Below are 12,461 nucleotides of genomic sequence, written 5' to 3' on the forward strand. Positions count from 1 at the left end.
AAAAACAATTCACATATATTCCGCAGGATTAAGAAAAATCTCAGCTCTCTAGCCTTTCAGACACTCCAACCACCACTTTCATGAAAGGTTCACTAAAAGCAAACACCCAATAGCCGAGAAACAGGAACTTTATCCATACAGTTGACAGAATCCAGAGTTTCCAGGTAGACACAAGGTTTAGCAAAAACCATCATCCTTAAGAGTTCAAGTTAAAGCTAAACTAGATTCTTTTTTTTTTTAAGATTTTATTTATTTATTCATGACAGAGAGAGAGAGAGGGAGGGAGGGAGGCAGAGACACAGGGAGAGAAGCAGGCTCTATGCAGAGAGCCTGACGTGGGACTCAATCCCGGGTCTCCAGAATCACTCCCCAGGCTGAAGGCGGCACCAGAATGCTGGGCCACTGGGGCTGCCCGGTAAACTAGATTCTTAAGCCCCACTCATCTAAAAGTAGAAAACGGGGTCTAAGTAATTTCAGCTAATTCACATATGGTGAATATGTACAGTTAGTCAATAAGAACTCATTTACAATATACATTATACAAGTTAACAAGGTATCAGTTTCACCCGTAAAAATCTATTTTTGATATCCAATATACTAAAAGACCAGATATAGTCAAAAACAGAAGTAAGAGGGTGGCTTGTGGTAGCAACACGTAAAGCCCTTTCCGATATCATGCGAGCTGACCATACATGCTAGCTGACCATACCTGCACAGTGCAGCACTGACTAACACCTGGTTATTGGCTTAATATACATCATACACACATACATAACATTACATGGTATTTACTGGAGTATTAAACTAGGCAACGTAATAATCTCTAAATACAAATATTTTTTACAAAACAACAAAAGATTGAAAACATCTTTAAAATTTAGGTTAATAAAACTGAAGGAAAGAAATTTAAGTATGTTTTTCTTTTATCCAAATAATGAAGGTAACACATGGTCGTATAAACAGTGTATTTTGGTACAAAGCATCACAAATGAAATTCAAATGATAACAGTACTCCATCTTCAAATATGAAGGTATTAAGTTGTGCAACACATACCATTCACAGGGCTGAAGAGATCGAAATGCCTTAAAAGAAGCATCCATTCCAGCAAAATCCCAAAATTTAACATCATAGTCATACCCTCCAGTCACCAAACGGGCACCTGAGGGATCCAAACCCAAAGCAGAAACCTGGTTTAAAAAAAAAAAAGAAAAGAAAAGAAAAAACTTAACTGGAGAAAAGCTACTTATGGTCTAATTAATCTCCATTTCTTTTCTCTAACCCTACCACCTATATTACAGGCATTGGAAGTACAGCTCACCAGCTGTTTTTACTTCTAAAAAGTAGGACTGAATAGTATATCCTCTATTATTTGACTTATTAGGACTACTGTTTCTAAACACAACAACAAAAAAGTGCTGTTTCTTTTGAAATAAAGAAAAATATTTTAATTTAATCTAACTGCCAGCTTCATCCCAATTTATCTATCAAACTTCAAAAATAATTCAGCTTTTTCAATAAACAATTCTGAGGAAACCTTTTGAGATGTTTTAACTACCACTAACAGAAGACCACACAAATCTAAAATTACCAAAATGAAAAAATGCAAAAGGGAATGTTAAGAAATCCACTTAATGAAGTAGGACAAAGTAGAAATTATTTTGTGTATGTGGCTAAATAACTCATATAATTACCTTGAACAATTACTCTAAAAGCTGAACTTATATAAGTGACTGACTATATTATAATACCACTTTTATATTGGTTCCAAAAAATATCTGCTTTCCCTGTGAATTTTCCTAGATCCAATGCACACGTGAATACCCAATTGGTAACACTATTCTTAAGCAGGAAGTCCCTGGATTGAGTGCCCTCTCAGAAGGAAAAAAATGCATTAGAAATAATGTGATTATCACACACTCAGGATACTAAAAGGATCAAAGTTTTATATAAAGGAAGCAACTATAAATCAGTTCTCCTAACAGACAGACTTAAAATGTTATTAAATGTAATAGAATTACTGAGTTAACACCAGATATTTACAAAATAATTTTACACATTCCAGTCACTACCTGCAAACACTGATTTTGGGATATAAGGAAATTACATATAAATATAATTAGTTAATGATCTACTTTATGGTTAAATTAGATATGTACTACTCTAAATGTGTTAAGAAAGCATACAAATGAAAACGAAGTCATTTTTATGCCCGAACAATTAGGTCTTAAAACCTAAAACAATCAAAAATAAAAATAAACAGTAGCTTTTGAAGACTTCCGCTACTACCAACTACAAACTTTTTTTTTTTTTAATTCATTAGAGACACAAAGAGAGAGAGAGAGAGAGAGAGAGAGAGAGAGATGCATAGACACAGGCAGAGGGAGAAGCAGGCTCCATGCAGGGAGCCGACGTGGGACTCGATCCCAGGTCTCCAGGATCACACTCTGGGCTGCAGGCGGCGCTAAACCACTGCGCCACCGGGGCTGCCCCCAACTACAAACTTAGTTATGTTCCTTGCCCACTCTATCCTTCTACTCTCCTGTTACAATTAAAGAGGTGTCCTCCTCCTGGTGTGACCAACTGAGCCAGTATTCATCCCATTACAATACAATTTAAAACTGCAAATTCATTTGTGGCTTGTCTGTTCAATGCCTGTTCTCCATGCAAGGGTGTAAACTTCTCTGCCTCACTGTAATTGGCAGCATGTAGCAGCAGGGGCAAAGGGCTATGTCAGGTAGGAGAACTGATGACTAGCTGTAGGCATTCGTCTAGAGTCCTTGGGGAAAGGGAAAGGGCTGCTTGGAGCCAGCAGCTTCCAACTTCCAGGGAGTCATTTGGAGTTTAGTGCAAGCTGGGAAGAATGAGCTCAAAGGGAAACCTAGAAAAGAAGCAGCTCTTCACCTAAAAATTGTTCTCTTTGCTTTAGCTGTGAATTCTTTCATTGGGAAAGAGAAATTAACAGTATGTCACTATATCAATGAAAGGAGAGGTGGATGTGACTCATGACTTAGAACCAAATTATCTACAGTCTTAAAAGTGAAAGTTGGAAATGGATTCCTACGGGAAAATTTCCTCCACTAAACCAGTTTTTCTGGGTGCTACACACTGTTTAAGGGAACATGGCTATGATCCACTTAAAGATTTGGATCATCTGGTAGGGTACAAAGGAAACCGTCTCTAGGTCTTGCTAAGGAATGGAAAGGTGAGTAGACTGGTTCAGGGGCAGGTACTAGAAATGTCAAGTGTAGGAAAAAAGGCTAGCCTTGTGTAGATAACTGGTAAGGCTCAGAAATAAATATATGGGGACTCCTTTTAGCATTCTCTATACTTCTGTGAATGTATATTTTCCAATAACTAAAAAAAATAAATAAATAAAAAAGACCAGGCAAAGAGTCACCTTGCTAATCTCTGACGTTTTTACAAGATGAAATAAGTACATGCGGGGACCCTGATGTTTCTAGCAGCAATGTCCACAATAGCCAAACTGTGGAAGGAGCCTCGGTGTCCATCAAGAGATGAATGGATAAAGATGTGGTTTATGTATACAATGGAATATTACTCAGCCATTAGAAATGACAAATACCCACCATTTGCTTCAACATGGATGGAACTGGAGGGTATTATGCTGAGTGAGATAAGTCAATCGGAGAAGGACAAACATTATATGGTCTCATTCATTTGGGGTATATAAATAATAGTGAAAGGGAATAGAGGGGAAGGGAGAAGAAATGGGTAGGAAATATCAGGAAGGGAGACAGAACATGGAAGACTCCTAACTCTGGGAAACGAACTAGGGGTGGTAGAAGGGGAGGAGGGCGGGGGGTGGGGGTGACTGGGTGGCGGGCACTGAAGGGAGCACTTGACGGGATGAGCACTGGATGTTATTCTGTATATTGGCAAATTGAACACCAATAAAAAATAAATTTATTATTTAAATAAATTAATTAATTAAATAAAATAAAATACATGCAGGGAAAGGCAAGACTGCAAAAAGATTAGGTAACCTAAAAATACAATTAAAAGCTCTAATTGAGGGGCACCTAGGTAACTCAATTGGTTAACCATCTGCCTTCAGTTCAGGTCATGATCTCGGGATCCTGGAATGGAGACCCATATCAGGCTCCCTGCTCAGCTAGGAGTCTGCTTCTCCTTCTCTCTTTGCACCCCCCACCCCCTCTCTGCTCATGCTCTCTAAGAAATAAAACCTTTAGAAGTAAAAAAAAAAAAAAGGAAGCTCTAATTGATTTTTTTAATGTGCAAAGCAAGTGGGCACTATATTTTTAATTATAATTCTTTAAAAGATAAAATTCAATTTAAAAAAATAGAAATATGGGATCCCTGGGTGGCTCAGTGGTTTAGCACCTGCCTTTGGCCCAGGGCGTGATCCTGGAGGTCCAGAATCGAGTCCCACTTCAGGCTCCCTGCATGGAGCCTGCTTCTCCCTCTACCTGTGTCTCTGCCTCTCTCTTTCTCTGTGTTTCTCATGAATAAATAAATAAAATCTTAAAAAAAAAATTTTTTAATAGAAATATTTAAATAAAACATGTGAACCCATGAACACTCTCAGTTGTAAAAATCTCTGAACTAAATAATAGGGAAGCTTCTGTTTAAGTATGAACAGTCTACTATTCCTTTTCCTTTCCTAATTTACTTAAAAACATGAAAATTAGTAAAATTCTGTCACAATTTCAGAATAAAAATGTTGATTTAATAAAAAGTAGATATAAGATCTCAAATCAGATGGAAATGGTTTCTTAAAGCAGCAGTTCTCAGACACTTCGGTTTCAAGCTACTTTATAGTCTTTAAATCTATTGAGGACCCCAAAAAGCATTTTTTTATGTGAGTTACGTGCATCAGTACTTACCACAGTAAAAATTTAAACTAAGACATTTTATTTCATTTTTAAAGATTTTATTTATTTATTCATGAGAGACATAGAGAGAGAAAGGCAGAGACACAGGTAGACACAGGTAGAGGCTCTCCATGCAGGGAGCCTGATGTGGGACTCAATCTCCGGATGGTGGGTTCATGCCCTGAGCCAAAGGCAGGTGCTCAACCCCTGAGCCACCAGGCGTCCCTAAACTAAGACATTTTAAAATATTTATTGTTCACTTCATTTAAAACAATAAATCCACTACACTTTAACAAATATTTTTATGAAAATGGTATTTTCAAAAGCAAAATTGGGCAAGAAAAATGACATCCTTCTCTATTCCTATTTCTCTATTTCTTCTATATTTCTCATTTGCATCATTTCTGGGTCTATTTCTCCTGATTGATGTTTTCCTCATTATGGGATGTATTTTCCTACTTCTTTACATGTCAGACATCTAGAAAAAGGCAGTTTCATTGAAAAGGGAAAGCAATGGGGCAGCCCAAGTGGCTCAGCAGTTTAGTGCCACCTTCAGGATGTGATCCTGGGCCCTGGGATCGAGTCCCATGTCAGGCTCCTGTATGGAGCCTGCTTCTCCCTCTGCCTGTGTTTCTGCCTCTCTCCCTCTGTCTCTCTGTTTCTCTCATGAATAAATAAATAAAATCTTAAAAAAAAAAAAAAGAAAAGGGAAACAAGATAATTTTCTTCTTTCATTCATGAGGTTTCCTTCATTCAACTACCACTTTTTAATGGTTTTACAATAAAATAATTTCATGTTATAACTCAGAACTTTATATTATTAATCTTTAACATAAAAATAACAATACAAAAATAGAATCTGTAAGTCTAAGTAATATAATCTTAAAACAGTACAGTAACCATTCTATGTTTATTTCTTATCTCAGTGTTCATCTAAAAAACGAACTCAGGCCTTTTACTGATATAGAAATAAAGCTAAGGGTAATGAGAAATTTTCCCACACCATAAAAAGGAAAACTGTATTTTAGTTTCATTTCTTTTTTTCACTTGTAATGTTCCTCTATCAAAGAACAAGGTTTTAAAGCCAACAATAACAATGACAATAAGTGTTGCTATTTTAAATGAAAGGCAATGGTTATTTTGATTGAATAGAAATGTAATATTTCTTTTTCTTTAATGTCTACAGCTTCTGTGTTATCAGCTGATTGTATAATTAGCCTTAATATAAATGTATCATTGGTTCACTTTTCCATGGGAGCCTTGTTACTGAGAGGAAAGAATTAGATTTTTTAAACTTACTGTTTTAGTGCCATGCTTCAGAGTTATTTCATGCGAGTCAGGGATCTTTTGGACAGGATTCTGAAAAAAGAAAATTCCATGACATCAATGAGTAATGAACATATTTGAGGCAGGGGGGCGACATACCACGCTCACAGGCAATATAAATTTTTAAAATTGCATCACTAGCTCTTTACACAAAGCTTAAAAAAACAAAATAAAATTTGTGAGGGTATCTTATTTCTGCACTTCTAGATAGATTACAATTGTTGAGTTGATAATAAATTAATCTTAAATCTCAAAAAAGAGAAACCTTAAGGTTGTATGAAACCAACCATCCAAATATTTAAAGCCTTCTTTTCACTGAAAATTGAGCATACATAACTTAAAGTGTTTAACTACATAAAATAAAATCAAATCTGTACAGGGTAAATATACACCCTTACAGGGTATATATCACAGAGTAAATATACACCTCTAACCCTTAAAAGTTTAAAAAGCAAAATATTGCTGCTCAAAAATTGCACAAATAAGGAACTGAGTCACTAAACGATTCATCAATTCAATAAGCACTTATTAAAGTGAGATTATTGCAGATGCTGGGTGGCATCAAACATAGCCTTTCTCATCCTCCCTTCCAAGAAGCACATGGTCTAGGAGGGGGAGATCAATCACTCTAATGTAATATAAGAAATGCTATGATAAACAGGAGGTATGGGCAGGATAATCGAAGAAGAGAAAGGATGGATACACAAATCAGACATAAGGAATCACAGTGATCATTTAAATAAGAAGTTTCATTATTTAGTCAAGTTTCCATTACCCAAGAGCCAGCTAATCATACTAAAATTCTAGGGCCCTTACAAATTCACATGAGGATCATCCTGCAATCTACTTAATTAGATATGTGCAATCTAACAGACTTTAGTCCCTATCTCCCCTCATTCTTTAGCATTCTTGATGAATCAATCAATCACAAGGTTTATTTCATCATAAACTTTTCCCCAGCTATGGCTCTTTCTCCCCAGCATGTAAACAATTAAAGTACTTCCCATATTAAACACACATATACACAGAGCAATTCCCCCTACATTTACTATCATGTCATTATCTTTTCCTTTGCCATCAAGTTTCTTTATACAACAGTTTTCACTCAAGTGTCTCTGCTTCCTTTTACCCTTCTACTACCTCTACCACTATGGCATGTGTCCTTTTATTCCTAATGCCTAATACAGTTCCTGGCACCTAAAAGACTCTCAGTAAATACCTCTTGAATAAACAAGTCACTATGAATGCCCCTGGACACTTTTTATAACTTAACCTGCACAAATGACTTTTCAACAGCATAGCAATTACTTAACTATTTCCTCTACTGTTTCTTCTATCTTAACTATTTCCTCCACCTGTTCTTTCCTGGGAGGAAGCAGCCTAGACAAGAAGCCAGAAAAGCTAGGGGTTTTATTTGTATTTTTTTATATGGTTGAACATTCTTTTTAACATTTTTTTATTCATTTAATTTTTTAAGTAAGCTCTACATCCAACATGGGTCTTGAACTCACAACCCTAAGATCAAGAGTCATGTGCTCTACTGACTGAGCCAGTTAAGTGCCCCCAAGAAAAGCTAGGTTTTTTAATCTAGCCCTGCCACTCAATAGCCCTGTCATAACTCCAGGAGGGTTATGACTATCTCATTTGTATACAGAGGATAATAGCACCTGCCCTTTAGGTTACTGTGAGGTAAGTGGTTTAAGCTTTATAATGTAGCATTCTGCACAAAAGTAGGTGCTCAATAAGTGACAGCTACCATTTATTCTAAGGCTTACCTCCCATCTCTCTGGTCCTATCATCTTAGTCTATTTCCAGGCTTCTCTTCCTCCTTAACTGGCTAATTCCTACTCATCCCTTAGACTCAGTTCAGATGTGACCTGCTCCTGGAAACACATCTCAACATTTTAAAATCTGGGTTAAACGACCCATCTATGCACTATGATGTTACAGATAAGGAGACAACCTCTCCTAATATCTATCAGAGAATTTATCAAAATCTATTGTAATTTTTAACCTGTCTCCCTCCCCACCACTCCCTAACCAAATTACAAAATAGACATTTCTCAACGATTGTGTATATATCCATTATCATATCTGGTTCTCCAATCCACAAAACAGGACGGTGTCTGACAGACAAACACAAAAGTGTTTTGGAATATTTTATGGACCAATACCTTATAGATTACATTAGATTGTAATTTTTAATTTAGTTTCAAACATTAATGTTTACATCCATAAAGGAGAGCAGGTGATATCCATCAGACCAGCCTGGTAAGTGACTGTCAGGGATAACTGAAGTTTTCAAAAAGTAAAAACCTTTAACAACCAAAGGATTACATAAAGTTGCAAATATAGGGGTGCCTGGCTGCCTCGTACAGAATGTGACTCTTAATCTCGGATCATGTGTTTGAGCTCCATGTTGGATGTAAATATTACTTAAAAAATAAAGGTGCAAGTCTAGAGAACTAAAGGCAGTTTTAGTTTTAGACTGTCTGCATCTCAGAGATTACTGTAGTCTATTACCATCACAGTGCAGTGAAGAAGATCAGGAAATGAGAAGACACTGAACAGGAACCCTAACCTCACAGTAACCTAAAGGACTGCTGGAGAGTTTACAACTGATTTCAGGACAAGATATTATAGTATGGTTTACTACGCTCTGGAAAAGGGCGGCACATACCTTGATTTCAGAGATACCAATACTCCAACACAAATTACAAAATAATTTAAAAGTCAAACAAATGAATTCTGGACTACTCCAATGTAATTATGTAAGCCACTGATCCCTTTGCAGTTGACAATATTTGTAAGTAATAAAAACTCATGTGTAAGTGCTAAGTACTCTTGCAAAAAAAAAAAAAAAAACAGGAGAACAGTTCAAATGTTTCACTTATAGAAGACTCTATTATAGTTGGTATCTCATTTCATAACTAATCACCTTTTCATCATTCAGGAAACAAGAAACACTGTCACCACAAGAAGGGATGAAAATTATTCCATTGAATTAAATGTAAAATGTGCCTATATAGAGACAACTTCTGGCATTTAAAGTAAAAACTTACAAGAACCCAGAACAATTCAGTATTTACATTAGTAGTAAATTAAATGTTTAAATAAATGTTGTTTACATTTAAAATCAAAGTTTTACAGGAAATCATGTAGAACATAACTCATAAAAGGCCCATATAACTGGTACAACTAAATTATCTAAAATAGTAGCAATCCATCTTTTGGTAGCATATCACTTGATGGTGACTGTTCTTTCTCTAGAACTTTTCCTAATGACTTTTTGGAATATGGCATAAATGTGAAATTTGCTCTACCAGTAGAATATTTTCATGATCTTCATGCCAGGGGACACCATAAGCTACAAGACTTGAATGAAGTCATTTATTACAAGAATTCATAACAAAAGCTAGTCTTAATGGAAGAAGGGAAAAGATACCAATTTTTGTTTTGGTTTGGTTTTAAATATCAACCAAAGGACTATTTCCCAGGCTCTTTGGTTTGCCCTCAATAACAAGGATAGCAAATATATCTGGAATAACATGACCAATTCCATCTGACATATATTCTTAAAGTGTTTTCAAAAGACTTGCAAATCAGAAATAACCTTCCTAGGATAAAGGTGCTGTTAAGTTTAAAATATGTATGGTACTATAAGCCATAATCAAAAGTCTACCCAGTAACAAAGATCTGCCACAAAGTGGCTATAAATTTTGTGGAGAGAATGAAGACTGCCAACCAAGAACTTGCAAAGGAGTGCTATGTTCTCCCAAAAACCATTCTGTAAATAGTTGCCTGTGTGGTATCACAGAAAACCAAAATTAGTCTAATCTAGAATAACTCTGTAGATCCAATAGGCTAACTTAATAATTATTCATCACACATTCACTAAAAAAACTAACAACAAAGACACTGCTGAGGGATCCCTGGGTGGCACAGCGGTTTGGCGCCTGCCTTTGGCCCAGGGCGTGATCCCGGAGACCGGGGATCGAATCCCACGTTGGGCTCCCGGTGCATGGAGCCTGCTTCTCCCTCTGCCTACGTCTCTGCCTCTCTCTCTCTCTCTGTGACTATCATAAATTAAAAAAAAAGAAAAAAGACACTGCTCAAAAAGACTGTCAATCCAGTAAAGCAAAACTGACAGGTAAACAAATAGGCAACACTAAAATGTTTCAGATGCTATGATAGAAGAACACCGAGTTCAGTGCTCAATTCCATTCTGCCTGGGGAAGTAGAGGGTGATTAGAAAAGGCTTTACAGAAGAGATGCTTGAGATGCCTTTGGAAAAATAGAGGTTCCCTAGGTAAATGTGGAAGGTATCCAGGAGAAAGTAAGATAAATCCTGACACTGGACTGCAATTACTTCTGCCCGGATAGAGTTTTTTGTTTTGTTTTGTTTGGGGGGGGAGGGTTGTTTTGTTTTGTTTTCTGGATAGAGTTTAAATCACTGAGCAGGAAAAGGAGAAGGCTGTGTGTGGTGTGTGTATACATATGTATCCAAAAAAATTTTTTAACCCAAAGTTAGAAACCAGATTGTATACAATGTCAAGAATCTGAAATTTTAGCTCTGAGCCATGTAATCCTCCAGTAAGATCTGAGTTTTCAAAAAATCATCAAGTTATTCTGTGCATCAAAAGGTATAATCAACACAGTGAATAGGCAACCTCTAGAATGGGAGAAAATGTCTGCAAATCATATATCTGATAAGGGGTTAATATCCAAAAACACAAAACTGTTACATTCAACAACAAAAAAAACAAAAAACCTGATTCAAAAATTGGCACAGGACCTAAACAGATATTTCTTCAAAAAAGAAATACAGATGACCAACAAGTACATGAAAAGTCATGTACTTTATATTTAAATACATAATTTAAATAATTTAAATAAATTAATACATATATTTAAAGTCAACATTACCAATCATCAGGGAAATGAAAATCAAAACCACACTGAGATACCAGTAACAGGTTGGCTATTATTTAAAAGAAGACAACAACAAGAGAAGGAAGAGGAGGAGGAGGGGGAGGAAAAATGTTGACAAGGATGTACAAAAAATGGAATCCTTATGCATCACTGGACAGAAATGGTACAGCTGCTATGGAAAACAGTTTGGGAGTTCCTCAAAAAATTTAAAATATGATTCAGTAATTCCTTATTTGTATATATACTCTAAAGAACTAAAAGCAGAATCTCCAAGAGATGTTTGCACACCCATGTTCAGAGGAGCATTATTTACAACAGTCAAAGGATAGGAGCAACCTAAGTGTCCATCAATATATGAATCAATAAACAAAATATGATATATATATATAGACATATACACACACAATGGTCTTTAAAAGGAAGGAAATTCTGACACATACTATGACATGGATGAACTTAGAGGGCATGATGCTAAGTGAAATAAGCCATAAAAAGAACAATGCTGTAGGATTCCTATGAGGTATCTAGAGTAGTCAAATTGATAGAAAGTAGAATAGTGGTTGCCAGAGTCAGGAGAGAGGGAAAAAATGGGGAATTACTGTTTAATGGCTATAGTTTGTTCTGTAAGATTAAAAAAAAAATTCCAGAGACTGAATATACAACAATGTAACATGAGCTGTACATTTAAAGATGGTTAAGATGGGGGATAAGTGCAATAGGTGATGGGGAACAGAGAGTATGTATATTTATGATGAACAATGAGTAATGTAACTAATGTAACATCTGAAACTAATATAGACTGTATGTTAACTATATTGGAAATAAAATAAAAAATGTAATAAAATTTAATAATTTTAAAATAAAAATTAAAAATGGTTAAGATTGTAAATATTATGTGTATTTTACTAAAACTGAACAAAACTTTCAAAGATATAGTCCACATAAGCAAAAAAAAAAAAAATTAAAAGATGCATATTATTAAGGCTACAGTCTTCTTAATGTTCTAATAAACTTTAGGTAAGCTTCAAAATCCATCATTTATCAAATGTTTAAAATCCTCTTCCAAAAATATAAAGTTATAGGTCTAAAATATTGCAGGAAGGAAAGACAATTTCCTATCTAATTCTCACAGCTGGTTCCAAACCGTCAATTAGTATTCCCAAACCACCTCTAAATTACCCTCAGTTTATGCCCTATTGCAAGCTGCATCTTGGAGAACATTTCTCAGTAACATGACTGAAAAGTACATTGTTAAAGAACTTTTTATACTTGTGTGAGGGCTGAGAAACTCAAAAGGGATAGGTCATTCTTGTATTTTACCAGAAATATTTTTTTTAACTCCATGACAT

At 35.6% G+C, this 12,461-nt stretch overlaps 1 protein-coding gene across 2 annotated transcripts in view; it reads right to left on the reverse strand.

Moving 5' to 3' along the window:
- Positions 1-12,461, reverse strand: part of WDR70 (WD repeat domain 70) — a 303,275-nt gene that overhangs the window by 229,572 nt on the left and 61,242 nt on the right. For both annotated transcript variants that reach the window (XM_072757062.1, XM_026016676.2), the window contains exons 6-7: positions 6,154-6,213; positions 1,055-1,188 (exon numbers count right to left, since the gene is read on the reverse strand). In XM_072757062.1, coding sequence (XP_072613163.1) covers positions 1,055-1,188; positions 6,154-6,213 — 194 coding nt within the window. The remainder of the gene's footprint in view (positions 1-1,054; positions 1,189-6,153; positions 6,214-12,461) is intronic.

Source organism: Vulpes vulpes, chromosome 4 (assembly GCF_048418805.1).
Source record: "Vulpes vulpes isolate BD-2025 chromosome 4, VulVul3, whole genome shotgun sequence".
NCBI lineage: Eukaryota > Metazoa > Chordata > Mammalia > Carnivora > Canidae > Vulpes > Vulpes vulpes.